Source organism: Notechis scutatus, chromosome 11 (assembly GCF_049901735.1).
Source record: "Notechis scutatus isolate UNSWTSFEM ecotype Mainland chromosome 11, rNotScu1.2, whole genome shotgun sequence".
In the NCBI taxonomy this organism is placed as follows: domain Eukaryota; kingdom Metazoa; phylum Chordata; class Lepidosauria; order Squamata; family Elapidae; genus Notechis; species Notechis scutatus.
In genome coordinates, this window is record NC_142019.1 from 3,265,806 (window position 1) to 3,291,277 (window position 25,472).

Below are 25,472 nucleotides of genomic sequence, written 5' to 3' on the forward strand. Positions count from 1 at the left end.
GAGTTAACTCCAGCTTTCCCTCCTGTTTTGTGTGGTTAGCTGCATTCCAAATGGGTTTCTTCTCAGTTGGAGAGAGAAGAGTTGGGGTCCAACCTATCCGTAAGACACCAACTTCAAGAAGCTGGAGATAAACCGACTGGCAGGCAGTAGAGTGGAAATAGTAAAAGGCAGTGAGCCTGGGAGGGCTCAAGGCCGCGTCTCGCTCTGTGGAAGCAAACAGGCCCATAAGGTGGGCCACAGGTGCATGGTGCAGCTGCCTTATTGGACATTTGCCACAACGGTGCACATGGTTTACTTGGGACATTCCCTGAGAGTCTTAAAACAGGTTTCCCACCAAAGCACACCCCATCCCAAACTTCAGGACAACCCACTGCGACTGTTGGTAAGATCCACCCATTCTGACGACCTCAAGCTAGCAACCTGCTCCACGCGTGCCCAACCTTCTCAAGGGCAGGAGAACCTTTGCAGAAGGAGAAGGGGGGGGCCCTGGGTCAGGTTCCCCACCACAAAAGAGAGAGAGAGAGAGAGAGAGAGAGAGAGGGCCAAGGTTAGTGCTGGCTTCCACCCCAGTTCAAGACGCTCGAGATGTCCGCCAAAGGAACCGACCCAGATGTGTGGGTGTGAATGGTCCCTTCCCCGCCCTGGGAATCATGTGGATGAAAGAACACAGGGGGGGAGGGGAGGGGAGGGGAGGGTGAGAGCGGCTCTTGGATGCAAGACAAGCGCATGTGCAGGACATGAGGTGCACTGACAGATGGAGGGACGACGGGAGAGCCGCTTACCTGAATATCCAAAGGAAATACTGGAGATGGGGCTCAGATAGATGCCTTTGCCATAGGCTGCTCCATGCAGCTTGCAGAAAAACACCAATGTGAGCCAGAAAAAACAAAACAAAAACAAAACAAAAGCAAAAAAAAAAAAAAGCAGGCTAGGGCAGGGGTGTCAAACTCAATTTCATCGAGGGCTGTGGTTCACCTGGGCGGGGGGGGGCACGTCCGACTGGGTGGGCACGGCCAGCTTGACGCCACTCCCCTAACCTGCTGGCATGTTTCCTCTTCGCGTTGGGTAGACCGGGCTGAAGCTACGTTGGCCTGATCTTTCCTCTTTGCGTTGGGTAGGCCAGGACGGTCCTGCAGGCCGGATCTGACCACATCGCGGCCAGATCCGGCCCGCGGGCCTTGAGTTTTGACACCCCTGGGCTGGGGGGGGGGAGGGGAAACGGGACAGAGGATGGTCTGGGCCCTGAAGAACTGCGGTGTTGTTGTGTCTCTCTGGAATGATCTGGAAACGTTTCTCCAGCCTGGCTGCGGAGCCCCCCTACTACGGCTAGTAAGTTTCATTCTACACAGTAGCCAATCACTGAGCAGATCTTCTAGTGCGGTGGTGGGGTGTCTCCCCCCCCCCAAAATGAGCAGGAGAACAGGACGCCGGGCTACCTTATCTAGAGAAGCTGGCTGCGACTGAGTCAGCCTCCCATGCTGGGAGGCCTTGGGATGGTGCATCCCGGCCAGCCCCTCCTGGTGGAAGCAGAGGGGGAGGGAGGGAGGGAGGGTCTCTCCTCCCAAGGCCTCTGCTAACTCTCAGCACGTTAAGCATGTGAAGGTTGTTGCTTCGATCTGTTTGGGGCGTTGAGCTCTTCAAATTAGATGGGGGGGGGAGGGAGGACGCGTGGAAAGAAGGTAGAAAGGTCAAGGGTCTCCCTCGCGCATCCGTGCTAGTCGTCCCTGCCTCTAGGGGGCGGTGCTCATCTCCGTTACAAAGCCCAAAGCGCTGTCTGAAGACGTCTCCGTGGTCGTGCGGCTGGCAGGACTAAACGCCTTCGAAGGGCCACGGAACGCTGTTCCCTTCCCACCAAAGGGGTCCCTCTTTTTCTACTTGCATTTCGTTTTGTTTTTTTACATGCTTTCGAACTACCAGGGTGGCAGAAGCTGGGACAAGTCAAGGACGCTCGTGATAACATGTGTATAAATGTTCCGTTGACTGAGTTTCACGTCTTTAAATGGATAAAAGAGAAAATTTTAAATAGTTCCTTGCAGCCACTAGCCTTCCTCTTCAAGCCACGGAAATGTACGATGTTCCGAGTAGCACAATTTTCTGCAGTTCCGCTTGTATGATTGCAGGAAGCTGCAATTATTTTATTTTTATTATTATTCATCGCACAGCCAGCCAGATGTTCTATTATTATTATTATTATTATTATTATTATTATTATTATTATTATTATTATTATTTTACTACTACTATTACTACTATTTTTAGGGAAGGGAGACTATTACTACTACTATTACTACTATTATTACTATTACTACTATTTTTAGGGAAGGGAGAACTACTGCTACTAGTATTATTACTATTTTTAGGGAAGGGAGAACTACTGCTACTAGTATTATTACTATTACTATTTTTAGGGAAAGGAGTACTACTACTATTATTATTACTATTACTATTTTTAGGGAAGGGAGTACTACTGCTACTAGTATTATTACTATTACTATTTTTAGGGAAGGGAGAACTACTGCTACTAGTATTATTACTATTACTATTTTTAGGGAAGGGAGTACTACTACTACTAGTATTATTACTATTACTATTTTTAGGGAAGGGAGAACTACTACTAGTAGTATTATTACTATTACTATTTTTAGGGAAGGGAGAACTACTATTACTACTACTACTATTATTACTATTACTATTTTTAGGGCAGGGAGAACTACTACTACTACTACTACTATTACTACGACTATATTTAGGGCAAGAAGAATGCTGAGTCCTCTTGAATTCCTCAGAAGAAAGCGTAAGCCGAAATAAAGTCGACTTTTAAGGCCACAACACGCTTGCAGGGGAGGACATGCGTGTCTGTAGGTGCGCAGGGGTCTTTACGTCAACGAGCACAACTGGGAAGTGCGGAATGCAAAGCATTTCCTCCAAGAGACCCCATGAGGGAGGCGATGCAGTTAATCCCGGCGGAGCTGATAAGTCAGGCCAGCCTCCAGGACTGGCACCCGGGGTCCTGCTGCCTCGAGCCACACGGTGCTATCGTACGACGGCACCCAGGGGGTTGAAGCTGGCTACAGCCCAGCATACCAGGCCCTTAGGCTTTACCGGGGGGCTCCCGACGGCTGAAGGGGGAGGTGGGGGGGAAATCGGTGTCCAAAGGGGGGCAGGCAGGAGTATCACAGGGGTGGGACGGTGGGGGCCGGGGGGGCAGACACCCAGAGCTGCCCGTAGCCAGCTGGGCAGGAAGGGAGACCCAGATGAAGCAGGACAAGTCAAACTGGCTAGCCGTGATTATCATCTGAAGAATGGGGGTGGGGTGGGGGGGGTTTGTTAGGCCAGGAAGCCCACAGCCTCCCGTGAATGCGAGCTGCCCCTCTTGAGAACGTCAGGAGCCCAGCACGGTCCCTTACCTGCAATTTGGTGTAGGATGCGTTGACCAGCCCATTGCGCAGAATGGAATGCCAATTCTCAATGTGAGAGCCACTGTGGGGTGGGGGAAGGGGAGAGAGAAAGAAACTCGTCACTCGCCACAGCCTTTCCTGCCGCCACAGGTAATCAGGTCAGCGTGCGCGCATCAGTACGAGACCTTGTGGCAGAAAACAGACCAACGCCTCAGGCTAAGTGAATCTGCAGAAATTGCTTGCTTCCCAAACCTCTTTGCAATCAAGGCAAAACCGAGAGAGACAGAGAGGGGGGGAGAAAGAAAGAGAGGGGGGAGAAAGGAGAGAGGAAGAGAGAGAGAGAGAGAGAGGAGAAAGAAAAGGAGAAAGAGAGAGAAAAAGAGAAAGAGAGAGGGGAGGGAGGAGAGAGAGAAAGTGGGAGAGAGGAGAGAGAGAGAGGAGAAAGAGAGAGAAGTGAAAGAAAGGGAGAGAGAAAGAGAGAAACAGAAAAGGAGAGAGGGAGGGAGGAGAGAGGAGAAAGAAAGAGAGAGGGGAGAGGAGAGAGGAAGAGAGAGAGAGAGAGAGAGAAGAGAAAGAGAGGGAGAGAGAAAAAGAGAAAGAGAGAAAGGGATGAGAGAGAGAGGAGAGGAAGAGAAAAAGAGAGAAGAGAAAGAAAGGGAGAGAGAAAGAGAGAGAAAAAGAGAATAAAAAAAAGAGAAAGAGAGGGAGGGAGGAGAGAGAGAAAGAGGCGGGAGAGAGAGAGAGGAGGGGAGAGAGAAAGAGAGAGAAGAGAAAGAAAAAAGGGAGAGAGAAAGAGAAAAAGAGAAAAAGAGAGAGGGAGGGAAGAGAGAGGAGAAGGAAAGAGGGGGAGAGAGGAGAGAGGAGAGAGAGAGAGAGAGAAAGAGAGAGAAAAGAAAAAGAGAAAGAGAAAGAGAGGGAGGGAGCAGAGAGAGAGGAGAGAGGAAAGAGAGAGAAGGGGGAGAGAGGAGAGAGAGAGGAGAAAGAGAGGGAGAGAGAAAAAGAGAAAAAGAGAAAGGAGGGATGAGAGAGAGAGGAGAGGAAGAGAGAAAGAGAGAAGAGAAAAAAGGGAGAGAGAAAGAGAGAGAAAAAGAGAAAGAAAAAGAAAAAAGAGAAAGAGAGGGAGGGAGGAGAGAGAGAAAGAGGCGGGAGAGAGGAGAGAGAGAAAGAGGGAGAGAGGAGAGAGGGAGAGGAGACAGAGAGAGAAGTGAAAGAAAGGGAGAGAGAAAGAGAAACAGAAACAGAAAAAGAGAGAGGGAGGGAGGAGAGGAGAAAGAGAGAGAGAGAGGGAGAGAGAGGGGGAGAGAGAGAGAGGAGAAAGAGAGAGAAGAGAAAGAGGGAGAGAGAAAGGGAGAGAGAGAGAAAAAGAGAAAGAAAAAAGAGAAAAGAAACAAAGAAACAGAAAGAAAAAGAAAAAGACATGAGAGAGAAAAGAAAGAGGAAAAAAGAAAAAAGAGAAAAGGAAAGAGGAAGAGAAAACAAGAAAGAAGAGAGAAAAGAAAAGCCCGAACACTCTCGGGACAAAGCACCCCAAATGACCCCACTTCTCATTCGGGTTGGACTGGGAGGGACTGGGAAATGGAGCCGGGAGACTTACTGGAAGGCGAAGGTGCTGCCATACAGTTTCTTCGCTGTCCGGAAACGAGCCTCCTTCGCAGGGGGGCTGCTCAGCAGGAGAAACTGGTGTGAGGTGTGCATAAATTTCAGCTGCTACCAAGGGAAACGGACCCACGTGAAAAGGAGAAGGGGAGGGAAGGGGGGGAGGGGGGCACAACAGCAGAGAAAGAGAAAGAGAGAGAGAGAGAGAGAGAGAGAAAAGAAGAAGGACCATCATGCAAGGTAGTTTTGTTTTGTTTTTTTTGCCAGCAAGCTCCAATCCCGACTTAACAGCCTGCCTTTTCCTAATCCTGTTTTCGTTTCGTTTTTTTTTTAAGGTTTTAATGAGCATTTTAAAAGTCTTTTTTACAAAAGGTAAATTATTCCGGCTCTTAACACAGGGCAGTGCAATTGTGCTTGTTTCTTTTTACACCAAGTAGCCCTGGGAGGAAGAAGCTAGCCATAACTTAGCCATAATTAGCAATAAAGCAGCAAATCGTTTAGAAGGATCCCAGACGCTTCCCCACTAAACTCAATCCTGGCAAGTTACAACACGTTGTAAGAATGCTAACTCCAAAGGGGTGGGGGGAAATGGGGTTACTCCCTGGGAAGGGTTTTACAGGAGGAGCCTAACGTCAGAGCATTCATTTAAAAGGTGTGGATGTTAAAAACAATTGAAAAAAAAATATTTGAATGTGCAGAAATGAATAGACTGACGCTAGAAATTAAAGAAAAAGAAGAAACTGAATGTTACATGGTATGGAATACGTTTTTTATCAACGGATAGAGAATAGAACAACTTTAAAAAAGCTTTGATGTATTTATAGAGCAATTAGAGGAATTTAAGCCAAGTTATAATGTGTGGTATTGTTATGTGTATGGGAATATATATACAGGAACATTGATATATTGGTAGATTTGATAAGAATATCATTTATAACATTTAAATAATTGAAATATGTACCCAAGTCAACGCACGATTGAAATGGAATGATTGGTTGTATATAAAAAAACAATAAAAATTATTTTTTTTAAAAAAAAGGTGTGGATGTTTAGGGAACCAGGGGAGATGGTTGCCAGGTGAGAGGTTCGCTGCATCCTTGGGAAGAGATAGGAAACGAACTTTGAGACCAGCTGCGTGCAAAATCTGCCCTTTTACTACGGAGTTACGGGGATGCTTCGCTACTCTCGTGTCCGGCCTTGAAGCGGGCTGACTACAAGCGAAAGAAATGGAGGCTGGCGACCTACCCTGCTGAGAGGTAGCTTGACAATGTGGGATCTGTTGCTGGAAATGATCCTAGGAAGGGCAGAGAGAAAGTCAGAACAGGCTGAAGATCCTTTCATCGAGAGAGACCACAATCCAGAGAATGTTCTTCGAGGCTACGGGAAAAGCATTCACCCCCCACAAGGCCAATTTAGCAGAAGATCCCCGAGTGGATAATTTATCTCCCCTGTGAGAAGCTCCTTTTTCAAAGGCCTTGGGAAAAGATGATGCCCCAGTTTCCGAGTGGAGACTAGGCCAACCAGCCTCGTGATAAATCTGTCGAACCTCAAATGTCCTGAAATCAAACCCAGGTCTAACGCAGAGGTGGGCAACTGAGCCCCCTTTAGGACCTGTGGACTTCATCTCCCAGAATTCCTGAGCCAGCGTAGGCCGTAAAGAGGCTGTAGCTGCTGGGAGACGTTTCACTATGGAGCTGCTTAAGGACGGCAACCACTGTGGTCAACCCTGAAGCGAACCTGGGCTGAGGCCATCTTGAAGGCTTCAGGGTTTCCACACAACAAAGGCAGGGGAGTGTGTCTGTGTGTGTGTGGGGTGGGGGAAATAGTTAGATGGGGGTTTGGAAGCCAAAACAATAAAGTTTTCCTGTGGGAACCAAGGAGATTCTCACTGGCCAGAGGAGGAGCGAAGTCACCAAGCAACCGGAGAGCAACTGGATTGGAGAGCGTGACCAGGGACTTGGGGGGAAAAGAGGAAAACTTTGACTTTTCGTTGGGTGAAAGCCGCGGGAATTTTCAGAGCCGGCTTTCACCCAGTTGTGCAAGTGGGAGGTTTCCAATAAATTGTCCTTTGAGGAATTTGCCTGCCTCGGAGCTCTCCTTTCTATGGGTGCGTTACTTTGCAACGCTGACACACCGCAGAGATAATCCCGCTTCCTATCCCAAGCCCAACTCATGCCTTACTCTTGGCTTCCCAGCCATCGCTGCACCACCCTTACGATCTGCTTGCTTACCACTGTAGGAGAGGGTGGGCCAAAGGGTCTAACTTGTCCATTTGCTTCTTGATCTCCAGGTAAGAACCCTGAAAAAAAAAAACCGAAGGCAGCCGATTCCGAATGGACGGCAATGCTCCTTGCCGTCGCTCTGAATGAGCCAACGCGCCGATTTCACAACTCTACACAGGAAGGCACACCTACAAACCCACATCCAACGCATGCAGGGGTTCGCGTGCTCCAGTTCGCACAACTTCTACGCCTCCCATCAACACCAGAGCTCCATCCTGACAAGAGACGGGCTTGATCTAACCCAGACATAGAAGTGCAAATGCCTACTTGAGTCATTTCACGGATTGACATGACGCTGTCCAGGGCCTTCTGCAGCCTCTCGTAGTTCTTTTTCTAGGTCAATGAAAGAGATACGGATCAAAAAACACAGATAAACCACTCTTACGTTATTTGCCCATAGCAAGAAAGCTCCGAGAACCAAAGGCTACGCTGATTCTGGTTCAACTGGTGGTTGAACTGCTGATAAGACTACAAAGTTCTTGTTGCTGACCATGGGCTCTTGGCAATTATCTGAGCCCATTTGGCTCAATGCTTCTCATCCTTGACAGCTTTAAGATGGCAATAGCAATAGCACTTAGACTTATATACTTATATCACAGTGCTCTAAGGCCCTCTCTAAGTGGTTTACAGAATCAGCCTCTTGGCCCCAACAATCTGGGTCCTCATTTTAGCCACCTTGGAAGGATGGAACGCTGAGTCAACCTTGAGCTGGTCGGATTTGAACTGCCAAATTGCAGGCAGATGGCAGGCAGCAGAAGTAGCCTGCAGTACTGCACTCTTACCACTGTGCCACCATGGCTCACACGCAGGCTTCAACTCCTAGAATTCCCCAGCCAGCATGGGAGTTGAAATCCAGCCCCCTGTGGTTTCAATTTTAGGAGCTTATCCACCCATCTTAAAACTGCCAAAGTTGGGAGACGCTGCTCCAGTTAAAGAAGAAAGCAACAGGTTAAGTGGCTTCTATAATGGAGACACTGGATTCATGGTGTGAATGTTATTGGCGACTGTACATTGCATTGTAGAGAAGAATGCTTTTATGCTGAAGGATCGCGCCAACCTTGGGGTTGAAGGCAAGGGTCTTGGGGTCACTGGGATCCACAACAGATGGGTAAGGCTCGAAGATGATGCTCTTGCGTGGAGATTCCAAAGCCGCCCGGCACATGGCGACTAGAAGATCCACTACCTGGAGGAAAGGAGACACGGAGGAAAGGCTGCGTAGGCTCGTCTCCATTATAACGTCTCTCCTACCCTGACATTGTCAACTGATAGCCTGGATTGTGAGCCTCCCAGTGTCATTTGTTGAGAGGGGAAGGAAGGCAGGAAGGGAGGGGGGATGGAGGAAGGAAGGAAGAAGGAAGAAAGGAAAGGAAGGAAGGAAGGAAGAAGGAAGGAAGGAAGGAAGGAAGGAAGGAAGGAAGGAAGGAAGGAAGGAAGGAAGGAAGGAAGGAAGGAAGGAAGGAAGGAAGGAAGGAAGGAAGGAAGGAAGGAAGGAAGGAAGGAGGAAGAAAGGAAGGGGGATGGAGGAAGGAAGGAGAAGGAAGAAAGGAAGGGAGGAAGGAAGGAAGGAAGGAAGGAAGGAAGGAAGGAAGGAAGGAAGGAAGGAAGGGAGGGAGGAAGGAAGGAAGGAAGGAAGGAAGAAGGAAGAAAGGAAGGGGAGGAAGGAAGGAAGGGAGGAAAGGAGGAAGGAAGGAAGGAAGGAAGGGGGAGAGAGGAGGAAAGATAAAAGAAGGAAGGGAGGGAGGGGGGGAAGGGGGAGGGAGGGGGAGGGAGGGAGGGAGGGAGGGAGGGATGGAGGGAGGAAGGAAGGAAGGAAGGAGGGAATCTGATATTTAATTTCCATCATAAATAGATATAGACTATAGTTTTAGTTAGTTAGTTAGACAGACAGATAGATCAGACAGATTAGAAAGAAATTAATATGTATTAGAATCACATCCCAAGTTTTCTTCCCTAATGTACTTTTTCACTGTCCCCTTTATTCCTCCTTCCATTCCACACATCGCATGCATATTTGGGGAAACTATATTCAAATTCAAACTTCCAGAGATGCCGTCACACTATTGGGTGGGTGGAGACAGCCTGTTTGAGTGAGGGCTTCATGGGAGATGAGGCCTAGTGGAATGTGAGGGTACCAAGTTGGGGACAAGCACAAATAAAAGAGTCCCATGAAGGTTCGACAGGGTGGCACTTGACGGAGAAGGCAAGCACTAGCCCAGGGTTTAAGACAGGCCTTTCCTAGGTCCAACGTTCTTCGGCCCAAGTCCTAACCCCGTGCTGTATATGCTTCTGGTTTGGCACCCCAACTCTTGTACCTCTGCTCCTGTGGCCACCTCTTCCGCAGCACCAGACATCACCCCCAAGGTGTAGAAGGAGAAGACACAGAGCTCTCGTGTGCACACAGCTGGCTGGGGAAAAAACAAAAGCCACACCACGAGTCAGAAAGGACCCCCGAAGCCAAGCCGAAGAAGCTTTGGGGATGAGAAGCAAAACGTCTTCAAAGAAAAACCAGAAAGTCCAGTGCCCCCTTGAGAAAAAAAAAAAAAGCACTTTTGGGACTGTTGTCTACAGTCCCTGAGTTACGACCGCAGTTGAGCCCAACATTTCTGTGGCTAAGTGATACGTTTGTTAAATGAGTCTTGGCCCATTTGATGAACTTTCTTGCCACAGCTGTTCACTGCCAGGGTTAAGTTAGGAACATGGTGGTTAAGTAACTCTGGCTTTCCCATTGATTCTGGTGGTCAGAAGGTCACAAAAGGGGACCACAACCATCATATATATGATGAATTTTGATCATCTGACCAGGGGGACGCTGCAATGGCCGTGAGAAAAACCATCGTAAGTCACTTTTTTCTCTGCCGTTGTAACTCTGAACAAACAGAATAGAATAGAATAGAGAACTGAACTGAATTGAATTGAATTCTTTATTGGCCAAGTGTGATTGGATACACGAGGAATTTGTCTTTGGTGCAAATGCTCTCAGTGTACATAAAAGAAAAGATATATTCTGTCAAGAATCATAAGGTACAACACTTAATGATAGTCATAGGGTACAATTAGAACAGAACAGAATAGAATATTGGAAGGAATAGAATAGAATAGAATAGAATAGAATAGAATAGAATAGAATAGAATAGAATAGAATAGAATAGAATAGAATAGAATAGAATAGAATAGAATAGAATAGAATAGAATTCTTTATTGGCCAAGTGTGATTGGACGCACGAGGAATTTGTCTTTGGTGCAAATGCTCTCAGTGTACATAAAAGAAAAGATATATTCTGTCAAGAATCATAAGGTACAACACTTAATGATAGTCATAGGGTACAATTAGAACAAAACAGAACAGAATAGAATATTGGAAGGAATAGAATAAATAGAATAGGAAGGATAGGAAGAATAGGAATAAATAGAATAGGAATCCATAGAATAGAATAGAATAGAATAGAATAGAATAGAATAGAATAGAATTCTTTATTGGCCAATTGTGATTGGACACACAAGGAATTTGTCTTTGGTGCAAATGCTCTCAGTGTACATAAAAGAAAAGATACATTTGTCAAGAGTCAAAAATCATCACTTAATTATAGTCATAGGGTACAATAAGCAATAAGTTGTAAATTGAGGACTAACACGGTTTATTATTTCATGTTCCGTTAAGATGGGAATATTTCTAGTAATGTCCCATTCTCTGTTTAAACAAGAACACCAAGGCCTCCTTGCCACCAACAAGGTCAAGTGAAACAGCCCTAGTGACTCCAGAACTCTCCTTTTCCATAAGGGTGTCAGAAATATTCCTGGGGGTCCCTTCCCAGAAGGAAGTAAAATCGATGAAATGAACAGCAAGCACGCCCCCGTTAACAACAGGCAGAGCAACCTACTGCATATAAAGCAGGGAGCAAGCTCAACACCCACTGGCACTGATGAAATAACTTAGTCAGGTAATGAAACTTCGGCAAGGCAACAACCAAGCACAGAAGGCACCTCCAGAGAGAAACCAATGCTTTTTAACAAGGTGCAAAGTACCTTCAGCATGGACCCATTCTGGAAGACGTGCTGCTCGTCACACACCACACAGTACTCATTCAAAGTAGGGATCCTCTGCTCTGCGTATTTCATAATCTGAGCGGGGAGGAGAGAGGGGTGTTATATATGGCAATTATATATATTGTGAGTTACACCTGAGAAAATGAAGAACAGAAGAGATTCCATGTTTATCCGAAATATGACCTATAAAACGATTACTGGACAGTTATATAACTATCTAACAAACATATTACGTTTTGTAACTTGTTATGTTTTAAAAGTAAAATGTCCTGTTCCTGGCTGGAGTGGGGGTTTGTAATCTTGGCTTAAAGATTAATGTAAGAGATGCTGGGTCGTTCTGACCCAACGGAAACCTGTTAATGATCCACTGTGATTAGATGGACATTAACAGGAAGAAGCCATGAGAACAAGGGTAGTTTCCAAAGACAAGGAAACAGGTGTTACGCAATGGGTGTGGCGTAGGGAGATACGTAGCTTGGACTGATTGTGAACCCAGGAAAGGGGCAGAGACTGTATATTTGAACCTGTATATAAACCCCAGCCTTCCTGGGAACCATGTCTTCTGCCATGAGCAGAATTCCCTTTTGCAAAAGATTAATAACAAAAGCTCTTCCATGTTGTTCACTGTCTGCGACTACATTTTGTGATTATTATCACAGAGGGGGAGAGGGAGAGAGACCACAGCGAAGTCAGTAAAACCAACTCCCCTAGGCCTGGGGAAGAGAGCAGAAGAGTGAAGTCTCCATTTGGAGAAGGTCCAGAGTCAATCCTTTCCCATTAGTGGATCTCAAAGCAGGTTTGGGAAAGCATTGCCAGGCCACTCAAATCGACCTCACCCCCAGAAACAAGGGATCAGTTTGGAGCTCTGATAAGAACAACACAGCTGTAGGGGAAGAGGGGATTACAGAAGGAAAGGCGACCGTGTCTAGCACTGCCCCTTTTGGACCCACTATAAGCAGGTGCTTCCAGCCCATCGGCCTATGAGAATATGGCCCTGAAAGGAAAAGAGAAAGTACAGCCCACCCCCTTTGCATTTAAGTCCCACCAAGCTATATACACCAATCTGTTGATCTGTCATAACTCACCAGAATTCCAGTCTCACTACAGATGCTGGAACTACAATCCCCAGAATTCTCCACTAAATCAACATTTTGCTGGACATTATGCCATTTGTGGACCAAGACACAAGGAAGGCAGCTAGCTTGCACCCTTGTGCTAGCCGAGACACAGTTGTAGTTGTTGTTTTTACTGGAATTCCTAACTTCTGCCCAGATAAACAAGGTTGGATTGGGGTCAGCTGGGTCTTTGATTTCAATCGGACCAACACCAAACTGGTGCGTTATGTGACAGGAGTTAGGATGTAACGCTGGGAAAAGTAGAATAGGAACGCGAAGGAAGATGCACGGATATTTACCTGGACGAGAAAGCCATACTCCAAGGTGGGGATGTTTTTGCAATGGCCGCCAACCTGCGGACAAAATACAAGGAAAGAGACCACCGGCATGACTTGGTACCTGCTCGCTCATCATCTGGAGGGCCCCTTCATCCACAGCTCAGGCCTGTTCTCATTCCAGGAAATCTTTTTAGGAAGGAACTTCAGGAACCTCAGCCGAGAACTTAGTAGCCTATCTTTCTAGGTAGGCGAATCTGTGGCCCTCTGTAAGTGGAAAGTGTCAGGGTTCCAACGGATGCCCTAATTAATTCATAAGCCTCGAGCCAAGTTTCAAAAGAAATCCAACTATTTTTTAGGAGCAACATGTCAGCACGTTCCCATGTGCAGCCCAAGTGCAGCCCGCTCTGCCCCAAGTAATTTACTGCCTACCTATGACTCTGTTTCTCCCCTCCTACCAGGGTTGTGTCATAAATCACATGCTCCAACGGAGCACTTTCCCGGGCTGTAGAAAACACGCCTTTCCTGCTGGTTTTAGTAACCTGGGATACAATCTGGAGAAAGGTGCTTCTGGTCGTGGCAACCGAACTGCTCCATCAGTTCTCCCCGCTCCTGCCTATGGCAACTCGAGAGCAGGCCAGGAGTGCTTTACAAATTGACAGGGAGCCCCATTTCCATGATGTGCAAGTGTTGACCATTCAGGTTGAAACTGGGACATCTGGAGGGCTTCCTATCACTGCAGATGTGCCAAGGAAAGCTGCTTGCTTATCCCCACAGGGTGAAGAAGGAAAATCTTCCAACTTGTAGAAAGGAGCACTCCAAGAGGATGTATCCAAGTTGCGTTCTGCAAGGTTTTGGATATTATCTGTCAAACTAACCCCCTAAAAACTAACCCCCTAAATGGGAGGTGCGTTGTTGACGTATATGACTGGGCAGCTTAATGCCAAGGAACCAACTTTACACCAAAAAGTCCTGTTATGATTTTTTTTCATGGAGCCGGTGATGGGAAGGTGTCCCAGCTACAGATTAGATGGAAATGGGGCCCTGGTGGCTCCTAACCAAATATAGTATTTGCTTTGCTTTCCTCAGTCAGCCAACCAACCTGTCTTTCTACATATTGGGGCTATAAACGCGGGAAGAGGGATGCTACTCAATTCCCTAGGCAGAGTAATAAAAACCAGGCAATTTCCAGCCAGATTCCAGCCAGAAGGAATTTTCCCCTCAGCTGTACTTGGTAGCTAAGAGAGACTAAAAATTTCTGTGGAACTCCAGAACAAAAACCCCAAATAAAACTGTTAAGTGAACTATAGTCGTAGCCATGACTGGATAGTTCTTTTTCTAGATTCCAAGGGATGAATCTTTTCAGAAAGTGAGTGATTGGGCTTTTAAAAAAATTTCTCTTGACCAAAATTTTAAAAATAATAATTCCCATAATAGAAATAGAAATGAGCCGGAAGGGACATTGGAGGCCTTCATAGCCCAGGCCCCTGCTCAGGCAAGAGAACCTATAAATAAATTAACAAGGCAGAAGAACCTCAACATTCTGCTCAAGGCGCTATGACGAACTTGCAGGATCTTTCCTAATGTAGTAGAGAGAAGCCTTCAACCTGTTTTCTTCCCACCTGCAACCCAAAGCATCCAACCCAAGTCTCTGTTCCAAGGGCCCGCTGATCATCTTTTTTTCCAGGCTAATTTCTCCCAGGAAGGGAGGGCACAAAACCCAAAATGGAAACTCTACCCAACCAGCCCGAAGGGACAAGGGCAGAGAGGGAACCCACCAGGATGTTGAATGGGACGACACCTGCCTGGGTGCTGGGAGGGTAGCCAAAAACTTCCACCTTAGAATTCTTCATCGTGCAGGAGATGGAGCGGTTCATCAGGCGGTTGACGCGTAGATCTGGGACGCCAAGTTTGCCCTTGAGCATCGAGTCCTGGATGACGGGAAAACTGGGAGACCTGTGTAGCCCAAAGAGACGTGCATCAGCGGAGGGATCTCCAGGTTGGATATGGAAAAGGAGAATCATGAGAGCCTTGACTGGGTAGGGCTGGGTTTCAAAGCTAGGGGGTCAACAATGGTGGTTGGGCATGTTGGCTCCCATCCATTTCCACGTCCATGTTCCCACTACTCCCTTAGGAAGGAAGGACAGAAGAGAGCAAGCCAACCATCTTCCACATCCAACGGAGGCTTCAACCACCTCCGTGTCCCCCTTAGGAAGGGGAGGACAAGAGAACAGCAAGCCTACTTCCGACCATCTTTCCAACTTCCTTCCATGTTCAATGGAGGCCTCCAACCACCTCCACAACCCTCTTTTACAGTAGGAAGAGAGGAAAGAAGAGAGTAGCCCTACTTGGGGATGGGTGAAAAGATGCTGAGACCGGCACGGAATTTTTTGATTGTGCCACTGGCTTTGAACCAGCTGTGCCGCTTTTCTTGCTGGGTCTTGAGGAAGTCGTTGCTGAGGTGTTTCCATTGCTGGGATGTGAACATGCCCAGGATTCTATGAAGATGATTGACAAGGGTTAGATAGTAACAAGACGAAAGAGGACACACCACAAGGCATACTCTGGGGGTTCCCCCCACCCGATCTGAAGGAAGGAAGGAAGGAAGGAAGGAAGGAAGGAAGGAAGGAAGGAAGGAAGGAAGGAAGGAAGGAAGGAAGGAAGGAAGGAAGGAAGGATGGAAGGAAGGAGAAGGAAGGAAGGAAGGAAGGAAGGAAGGAAGGAAGGAAGGAAGGAAGGAAGGAAGGAAGGAAGGAAGGAAGGAAGGAAGGAAGGAAGGAAGGAAGGAAGAAGGAAGGAAGGGAAGGGAGGGAGGGAGGGAGGGGGGAGGGAGGGAGGGAGAGAGAGAAAAGGCCTCGGGCTTTGTCCTCCCCATCACTACATCTCCAGGCACACACAAGACAAAAAACCAAGAACATTCCTAGGCCACCTGCCCCTGTAGTTTGTCACATCCTGGCTCTCTCTGAATGGGAATCTTTCCAAAACTAAAGACAGATAAATTTAAGCGGACTAGCAATGAAAGTGTCTATGGAGATTCTCCATCATCCAGGTCATGCTTGTCACAAAAGTGCTTTTTTTCCAAGAGTCAACTGGACTTTCTGGGTTTTTCTTTGAAGACGTTTCCCTTCTCATCCAAGAAGCTTGGATGGAAAGCAAAATGCCTTCTAAGAAAAACCAGAAAAGTCCAGTTGCCTCTTGAAAAAAAACACCTCGGGGACAAAGCGATGAAACGGATTTATTTGCAGAGAGACGTCCTCGTTCAGAGAGGACCACGGTGTGACAAACTACTTCAGGGACAGGTGGCAGCATAGGAATGGCTCTTGGCTTTCTGCCTTTTGGGCACTTCAGGCACTTTGAGGCAAGCAGGGGACTTTTTTTTTCCTTGGGAGAAATAATCCCTAGATCCCACAGTCCGAGGCCCAAGGAACGGGGTTGGTGTAACTCGTGGCCCGGGATTCAAAGGACCAACCCCCCGACTCACTTCTTCAACTGCAGGCCCAGTCCAAATCCTTCCTTGTTGGATGGTTGGAAAACCTCGATGGACGGTTCTGGAGAACAAAGCCAGAGTGAAGGGTTAGCGTTTGAACAAGGAGTCTGATGTGAAACTCCCGTAATCCTGATGAGAAGTAGAAGGGCGAGACCCACAGCAATCCCTCAACCCCTTCCCCTCTTTGAAACACACTCATGTTTCCTGGTATGTAATAAAAGAAAAGCCATTTGATAAGGATGAGGGAGGGTGTTTTTTTTTCTCTGCTTGTAAGAGCAATCAAAAGAGATCATCTGATCTGTTGTAATGACGAGGCAGTCGAGTTGTTTGATCATGAACAACTGAATCATGATGATCTTTATTGGAGTCTAGTCTTGCATTTATACACCTTTTTAGTTATCCTCCAACATTGGTTAACTTTGGTTACTGCTTAACTTTCGTTACTGTTTAGCATAGTAATCCATACAATTAATTATCTCTAGTTAAAGTCTAACATATGTTTACTTCCACTCTCTAATCCTCCTTTAGATTAGTGACTTTGTTTGCCTGAGTTGTATTTGCTTGGAAACATTCTTTATCTGAGGTTTGCCATCCGAGATTGGAACATTTCTGCAATTACAACTCTACACTGATCTGGGTCAGAAGAATTCCCTTTGTTTAGTTTAGCTTATTGTCATTGCACCTCTTGTACAACGAAATTAAATGCCATCTTCGGTGTACATTATAACTATAAAAATAAAATACAAATACACCTCCTTCACATTCTATACGATTGAATTGAAAACCCCTGATATTGCATTAATATTGCACTATACGGTGGAATTCAATAGTTACTGCCCTGGGATAGAAGCTGTGTCAAGCCCAAAACTGACATGTGTGTAGTCATTTTAGTTAGGCTTAGTATATATTCTTTTTCTTACTTTCTCTTTGGTGGTTATGGGGGAAGGGTTTCAGGCTTGCCACATTCCTCAGGAGGGAGGAGTGGCGATAGAGGGTTGTTTAAGCTAGGTGATTCTTCTTCCCGTGGGAACACGAGCTGACCCTGCTGAGGCCCCTTGAGGTGGAGATCTATGACATCAAGCAACGCTGAATTACTTCTGTTGGAGAATTTGACTTTTGGGGGGTTGTTTCTAATTTCTAATATTGCGAGGTAATTCCGGGTTGTGTCAGATCCGGAATTACCACGGACTTTGCCAATTTGATGCTTTCCTAAATAGAAGAAATTGTTTTGGAAGGTGGACTTTGCTCTTTTCTTTTTAAATGGATTTCATCACTTGGAAACCTGCCAAGCTGTTTTTCAGCCTATTTGTCCTTGTTTTTATAGAAGAGAGTTTTAGATAGGTTTTTTTTTTTAATAGTTCGAGAAGAGAGATTATCAGAGTACTCTTTCCCCACTGCTAGGAGTGAAAAAGAGGAGTGGAACTTAAACCACCAGCCTGCCACACAACCCCAAAGTGTATTACCACGCCAAGGATCACAAAGAAAAGGCTGAACCCCGTGTGACCAACCCCGGGCTTAGCGTTAAGAGGACACTTCAGGGGTTTCTTATACCGAGGAGCCAGCAGTCAAAAATTTAGCGTTGCGTGTCAGCAGGAGCCCAAAGGAGCTGATGAAATGTGACAGCGAAAAAGCTGTACGCAACAAAAGCTCTGTCATTTATTTATTCACTTGCTCATTCATCCACCCCGCTGTGGGCAACTTTCAAGCTGGCCAAATGCATTTCGGCTCAAAAAAAAAACAAAAACCCAACAGCCTCAAATAACAATGTATGGCTACGGGGAGTCCTTGACATAGGGACACAACTGGAGCCCAACTTGTCTGCTGCTAAGCGAGACTGTTGTTAAGTGCCCCATTTTGGGTGATCTTTCTTTGCCGCGGTTGTTAAATGGATCCCTGCGGTGGTCCTTAAATCAGCATCATGGTTGTTCAGTGAATCTGGCCTTCCTCCGTTGACTTGGCTTGTCAAAAAGGGGAAATCACACGACCCCAGGATTTCCACCCCCCACCCACCCCAGCACCATTGTAACTTCGAAGAGTTACTCGATGAATGGTTGTTAAGTCAAGGGCTAATCTGCAATGGCAACTTGAGGATTGGACATGCATTCCTCAAAGAAAAGACGTCAGATAATAAAACGGCTAAGGGTTGACGGGCCCCCTCATCTTGACCAAAAGGTCAACAAGCAAAAGAACTGAGACTCTTTAATGCTCCTCCCGTGTCTCATCAAGAGGCATGTTACTCACCGGGGCCATCCAGATACTGGGAAAGGGAAAACCGCAGTCGGAGGACGATGGGTTCGGTCCGTAGGACCTTCCAGGCTGTGGCAACCTCTTCCTACAATGCGAAACAATAAACTTAAGGGGGGTGGGGGGCGGACAGGGGGCTTTTCCTCATTTCCTTGTTTTGATGAGAGAGAGAGCAATCCCAGAGCAAACACACCAGGTGATCTTCTAGGCAGAAATCAGCAAGTTTCCGCAGTGCTGGCTCAGGGGTCCCTTACAGGAGCCACTGGAGAGACGATGTGCAAGTGGAAGGGAATGTTTGCAGCTCAGGGTTGAATTGCGGACACCTTGGGGCTCCCCGAGCCTGGCCGTTTTCTTGCAGGCGTTTCATTGCCCAACTAGGTAACCTCATCAGCGCTAGAAAGGAGTGAGGTCTGCAAAATTGGGTAACGAAACATCAGCAAGGGGAAAAAAAAAAAACCCCGAGCTGAGAGAGCACCAAGGGCCCCACATACTTGCTGCGTCCTGCCACCCATACTGCCCACTGCTGATTTCAACAACTATGTTAGTCCCATCTTGGCAAAGAGTGTGTCCTTCTCTGTTTATGACTAAATAATACCAGCCAGGGGAGGAAAGAAATCCACAGAGAAGAAAAGGAGCAACCGGGCAGCCCTTTTGCCAACTTCCATCCCTTCCAGCGCAAGAGAGGCACTGGCCCGGCCTGCAACTTACATCTAGGAAGCCGATGTTGATATGCAGGTCGATGTCCACATCATCGATGGTCCCATATTCCCTACGGGGGAAAAGAGGTGGTTAGGGAAAGGCCTGTTGAAATGAGGAAGCCAGGCAAACGACACTGAGGGGCAGAGGCTGGAAAAGAAGGCTGGCACAGAAGTTTCTCCCGTGTTATGATTCATGGCTTAAGAGGGTTAGACAGGAAAGGTTATAGAAAGGAGAGAGTTAAGTTGTAACCACAGAATAAGCGGTAAATTTATCATTGTTCTGCTGTAAAAAAAATAAGGGGGAGGGGAGGGAAAAGGGGAGGGAAAAGGGGACAGGAGGGGAGGGAAGGGAAATATCCCTTTTAGGAACCTTTTTCCCCCACAGCTCCAGCTTAGACTGAAAGCTCCAGCCCACCCACCCAGGCCTTCTGCACAAAGCTCCTCCTTTCGGGACTGTTTCTGCTCTTTCCCAGCTCTGCTGCCCTCATCCCATTCCCCTCGGCTTTGATACGCTTCACTAAAAATCCTCCCTGGTTTATTTCTCTGACCTTAACATTCTGGCTGCTGCTATCTAATAATTGCTGCTTCTGCTTCAGAAGGCAACAAAAGAAGCAACTTATCCTCAGGGCACAAGCATCTCACAAATACACACACACACACAGAGAGAGAGAGAGAGAGAGAGAACATTGTCCTGGAAATCACCTGAGAGATTTTATTGCTTCTCCAAGGAACTATATTTAGAAGGGAAATGACACAGTTCCTCTCCATTGCACATATTTAAACTCAGCTTTGCATTAGCCAGCACATGCATGTTCTTCAGCGCTCCAACCTCAAAGCAGTTCTCGTTTGTCTCGTCTTGTTTAAAAGGAAGTGGCCAGTCTGCAGTATTGGGCTTACCGGACAGAGACAGAATTCTCACTGTAGAGTTCCTTCACGGCTTCGATGTCCACATCCAGTTGAGGATGGCGATATAGGTCTGCGGCACAGGTGCCCTGCAGAACGACAAGAGAAAACCGTCATGGAGTTATATCCAGAGACGTTGGCAGGTTCTCACGTCACATTAGTCCGTAGTTTGGCGGCTGAGCCGCAATGCTTGTTCACACGGCGGGCTAAGCCAAAAGGTCATCTAACCACCTCGTGGTTTAGCCTAAACCAGGAGTCTCCAACCTTGGCCACTTTATGCCTTGTGGACTTCAACTCCCAAGAATTCCTCAGCCAATTCTGGGAGTTGAAGTCCACAAGGCATAAAGTTGCCAAGGTTGGAGACCCCTGGCCTAAACTGTCCAGAACAAAGACAGTGAGATGCCAAGTCCTTAGACATTTAAAGGATTGTGATTAGACTTCAGAATGAAATGCTAACATTGTTTCTAGTTATTCCCAGTCAGAGCATTTGAAAAACAGAGGGCTCTGCATTGGGGATCCAATAATCCAGGTAGGATATACAGAATGATGGTGATTTTATTTGAGTGAGGGCGGTTTTATGCTGTCCCAATTTTTTCCCAGGAAATCCTACTCACTCCCACCTTAAGTAAGCCACCACAACTCATCATCTTGACCCTTCAGAGGTCACAGGGGCCTGACCTGTACTCCATATAAAAATTCCTCGGACTCATTTTCTCCATCAGAATCATCATCGGTCCAGTACTGGCCTTTGATGTCCTAGAAAAGACAAAAAAAGGCAGCTGAGATTTAGAGCTGGAAAAATCAACATGTTCACCTCCTGCTAGAATTGCATATCCTGAATCACAGAAGTGCTCCATTTTGGGACTTCAACAACAACAAAAATAGTCACTCCTCAGCAATGAAGTTAAAAATCCATGTTAAATTATCTTAAATTGGCATGTAGAATAGAATAGAATAGAATAGAATAGAATAGAATAGAATAGAATAGAATAGAATAGAATAGAATAGAATAAACAGAGTTGGAAGGGACCTTGGAGGTCTTCTAGTCCAACCCCCTGCTTAGGCAGGAAACCCTACACCACTTCAGACAAATGGTTATCCAAAGTCTTTTTAAAATTTCCAGTGTTGGAGCATTAACAACTTCTGCAGGCAAGTTGTTCCACTGATTAATTGTTCTAGCTGTCAGGAAATTTCTCCTTAGTTCTAAGATAAATTGGCATATTTTCTCATTGTTCTTCTACTTTCCTTCCTGTTTGTTCTTCCATCTATGGAATCAGAAACTACATACTCCTCAACAAGAATCCAACTGCCTTCTTGTTACGGATAACCAGGAATCACACACATGTATAAATATAGAATTTTATGTGTATATAATTTATACTTGTTTATAAGGTAATTGGTTTATAAATAAAAATGTATAATTGATTTATACACACACTCTAAAACAAAAAGGCTAGAAATAACAAGAACAATAATAATCCTGTGGGACTTTCAGATTGAAAGAGACTTTTGGCCCACAACACACCTGACATCACCATGATACCGTAGAAAAGAAAAAAACGTCTGGTTCATTAATATTGCAATACCAGGTGATGTACAATTTGAAAAGAAACAGCTAGAAAAAATAACAAAAGATCATGATTTGCAAATTGAAGTTGAGCAATTATGGAGGAAGAAATCAATGGTTGGACCAATGGCCACAGGAGCCCTTGGAACAATACCCAAAGGGCTGCCTAGAAACCTGGACATTTTGAACTTATCAGACCTGAATATTCTCAGATGTTACCTTAACAGCTCTTAGGTCCTTGGTTAGGATTTGAACTGTTAAGTTTTTACCAGCCCGACTGTGAATCAAACTGAAGATTAAATATTATTGTTGATGATATTGTTGTTATTATTTTACCCAGATATATTATTTTATTACCCAATTATTTATTATTGTTTTTACCAGCCCCAGGCTGTGAATCGAACTGAAGACTAGAATAGAATACTTTATTGTCCAAGTGTGATTGGACACACAAGGAATTTGTCTTGGTGTAAATGCTCTCAGTATACATAAAGAAAAGGTACATTCGTTAAGAATCAAGAATCATAACGTACAACACTTAATGATAGTCATAGGGTACAAACAACGATCAAATCATACTAGGAAACAGTCAATATAAATTGTAAGGATACAAGTGACAAAGTTACAGTCCTACAATCACAAGTGGGAGGGGATGGGTGATAAGGAGTGATGAGAAGATTAACAGTAATAGTACTGTACACTTTGTAAATAGTAGAACAGTGTTGCGGGTATTATTTGTTTAGCAGAGTGATGGCTTTCGGGGAAAAATGTTTTTCTGTCTAGTTGACTAAATATTGTTGCTGATATTGTTGTTATTATAATTATTATTTTACCCAGATGTATTATTGTTGTTGTTATTTTATTACCCAATTATTTATTATTGTTTTTACCAGCCCCAGGCTGTGAATCGAACTGAAAACTAAACATTGTTGTTGATGATATTGTTGTTGTTATTATTATAATTATTTTACCCAGATGTATCATTATTGTTGTTATTATTTTATTACCCAAATTATTTATTATTATCATCATCATCATCATGATGCGATCCCTGGAGGGGGCTGTTCAAAGGCATCTTCCTATAAGTTCCACCCTCCAGGGACACAAAGGGCCTCCTTTTGCAGGGATTTTTGCCCCTACCCCCAAACTCTTGGTTGGGTTTGAACCCCAGGATGGTGGCAGAAACCCATCTCCTGGGATTCTGGCTGCAACATGGGGTCTGCCAGGGGGTCCCACTCAGTCACCGCTGCTGCCCAAACATAACAATAAGGTGCAAACCAGGTGCAAACCCTCCCTCCACCCAACCCCAGAGAGGGCTATCCAAAAACTGGGCTGCAATGCTCGCCATGGGCACTAGAGGGCAGCAAAGACAAGCCGGGCACGGCCCCCTAGCGGGGCCTCGGGGATCGGCAGCCCAGAATTGCCCTTCCTTTCTTGGCTCCCCAGGGCCCATCCCGGGCGGGGGGGGCAGAGCGGGCACCCGTTCCCCCCCCCGCTCCCTCCCGGGCGCCGCCCCTTCCCCTCCGCCAGCCCTCCCCCTTCCGCCGCTGACCATTTGCCTGGAGGGTTCAGAGACGCTGCTTTCTGCTCAGGGCCGGGTCTCGCCCCTCCATGCCACCCTCCGCCAGCCTGCGAGCTTCCAGACGGGCATCCGGGCCGGGCGAGGGGAGAGGAGGCCTCGGGGTCAGGCCGGGCGGCCGATTCCTCCGTCGCCCCGGCAACCAAGGCTCCGTCCGCGAGGAAGCGGCGGCGGCGCGGCGGCGGTGACGTCAGCGTCTCCTCATTGGTCCCGAGAAACTCCGCCTCCTGGGGGAGAGAGAGAGAGAGAGAGAGAGAAAGGGGAAGTCCGGGAGCGTTGGGTGGCTTGCTGCCCGGGGCGCATGGGAGTTGTAGTTCCATCTCATGTGGAGCTGGGCTAAGGTATCTGGCCCTGAATTCTCTCCTTTGCCTGCATTGGCCATTCAGAATTAATCCTGGGCTTTCTGGCTATAAAGGAAGGAGGGAGGGAGATGAGCTAGACAATTGGAGAAAGAGAGGATAAAATATGGATGGATGGATGGATAGATGGATGGATGGATAGGTAGGTAAATAGGTAGGTAGGTAGATAAGTAGGTAGGTGGGTGGGTGGGTAGATAGGTAGGTAGATAGGTGGGTGGGTGGGTAGATAGGTAGGCAGATAGGTAGATGATAGGTAGAAGATGGATGGATAGATAAGTTATAAATAGAGAATCTAGACAGATAGACAGACAGATGATAAGTTATAGAGAAGGAGAGAGAAATAAATGATAAAATATAAATGGAGAGAGAGAATCTAGATAGACAGACAGGATACAAATGGAGAGATGATTTAGATGGAGAGAGGTAGATGACAGACAAATTGATTGAGTGTAATGATAGATGATAATTAATAGAGTGCAGTGATAGATGATAAATGGATGATATATAGACTGAGATGGAGAGATAACAGAAGAGAGACTAGAGAGAGTGTGTATTAGAAAATGGAGGATAGAGTGCACTAAACAGGATAGAATTGGTAGGAGCTAGACAGAAGAGATAAAAGATTTATCTTCTATCTTCTAAGCAGAGTAGATATAAGATATATTGATATAAAAGCTAGAAAAAGAGATGAGAGTTAGGTGTATACACATCTGCACATATATTTCTATCCATATATTTGTATTCTTTCTTTTATTTCCCCCAAAACAAGTTTCACACTATGAAATGACTTTTCTGCTGCTGGTTACATTTTTTTTTCCAGAAAAGGAAGGTATTGGTTCTTCCTAGAATCCGAAAAGTTCTTTGTGGTGGTAACCTCAGGCTAGTGAAAGAAAAGTGTTACAATACACGTACTAGTTTGAAAATGCAGAGAAGTCAGTTGCTATTAAAGCGTTATGCAGGATACTTCTGGTTCATTCTTAGTCCTTTCCCCCATATCAACTGGTTTGGGTGATGTACAACCCTTCTTTCCATAATGTCTAAGCTGTTTTTCTCTTTATCTTTTAGATTTCATAATTTGCCTTGCATTCATTTTCAGAGCAAGGGTAATATTAAAATAAAAGTAAAATGGATACAGGGGCAAAAGTGGAAGGAAAGCAGGAGGCAGTGGTGGGAGAATGGATTAAACCTGTGTTTCTCAAACTTGGCAATTTTAAGATATGTGGACTTCATTTCCCAGAATTCTGGCTGGAGAATTCTGGGAATTGGAGTCCACACATTTTACATTCGGCAAATTTGAGAAACACGGGATTAAACCAAAACCAACATATTGGTTAGAACAACAGCCTTCCCTTCCTTTATCATAAAATCCAAACAGGTTGGAATATGATGCAGGAAAAGTCCAAAACTCTTTCCTTCCTTGGCCATAAGAATGTTATGATAGTTAATTCAATAGCCCAATTGAATCATTTCATTTTCTTGATCTCCTGTCTCAGCAACCTTCAGGTCATTGTGCTCCTTAACCTACGTGGGAGAGTCACTCACTTTCAATTAATATATTAGAAACGAGCAAGGGCTAATTTTCTGCCCTAAAACCTTGATGTGACACTCCTTCCTTCCAACAAGGGCCCTTCGCACACGCCAGTTGTAGGGAAAGGCCCTGAATTTTAACACTGTCAAATTAACTACTAAGACTATTATTATTAGACTATTAACTACTAAGAGTATTACTATTCTTCTTATCCTTACTAGTACCTATCTCTTCCCACTTATGGCTATATCCATGTTGCTTGTATCTTTACAACTTATATTGTTTTTGTTTCCTAGTATGATTTGATTGCTTATTAGTATCCTATGACTATCACTATATGTTGTATCTTATGATTCCTGATGAATATATTTTATTTTTTCTTTATGTACTTTATTTT

At 45.7% G+C, this 25,472-nt stretch overlaps 1 protein-coding gene and 1 long non-coding RNA gene across 12 annotated transcripts in view; one reads left to right on the plus strand and one right to left on the minus strand.

Annotated features, from left to right (window-relative positions):
* Positions 1-23,365, minus strand: part of PARP6 (poly(ADP-ribose) polymerase family member 6) — a 28,419-nt gene extending 5,054 nt beyond the window's left edge. Inside the window, exons 1-18 of one of the 11 annotated variants that reach the window (XM_087972586.1) lie at positions 23,162-23,365; positions 20,721-20,798; positions 20,037-20,131; positions 19,150-19,210; positions 18,439-18,529; positions 16,192-16,258; positions 15,059-15,208; positions 14,516-14,666; positions 12,735-12,788; positions 11,300-11,395; positions 9,589-9,681; positions 8,334-8,459; positions 7,544-7,609; positions 7,226-7,293; positions 6,240-6,288; positions 4,993-5,102; positions 3,408-3,480; positions 783-852 (exon numbers count right to left, since the gene is read on the minus strand). In XM_087972586.1, the coding sequence (XP_087828712.1) occupies positions 783-852; positions 3,408-3,480; positions 4,993-5,102; positions 6,240-6,288; positions 7,226-7,293; positions 7,544-7,609; positions 8,334-8,459; positions 9,589-9,681; positions 11,300-11,395; positions 12,735-12,788; positions 14,516-14,666; positions 15,059-15,208; positions 16,192-16,258; positions 18,439-18,529; positions 19,150-19,210; positions 20,037-20,131; positions 20,721-20,798; positions 23,162-23,164 (1,501 nt within the window). In that variant the 5' untranslated portion in view covers positions 23,165-23,365. Of the gene's footprint in view, positions 1-782; positions 853-3,407; positions 3,481-4,992; positions 5,106-6,239; positions 6,289-7,225; positions 7,294-7,543; positions 7,610-8,333; positions 8,460-9,588; positions 9,682-11,299; positions 11,396-12,734; positions 12,789-14,488; positions 14,667-15,058; positions 15,209-16,191; positions 16,259-18,438; positions 18,530-19,149; positions 19,211-20,036; positions 20,132-20,662; positions 20,799-23,161 lie in introns of all 11 variants that reach the window. The other 10 variants (XM_087972585.1, XM_087972584.1, XM_026687450.2 and 7 more) reach the window with 10 other exon arrangements.
* The window catches only part of LOC113425338 (uncharacterized), a 370,548-nt gene that overhangs the window by 301,118 nt on the left and 43,958 nt on the right, over positions 1-25,472 (plus strand). The gene's annotated exons all lie outside the window — the stretch shown is intronic.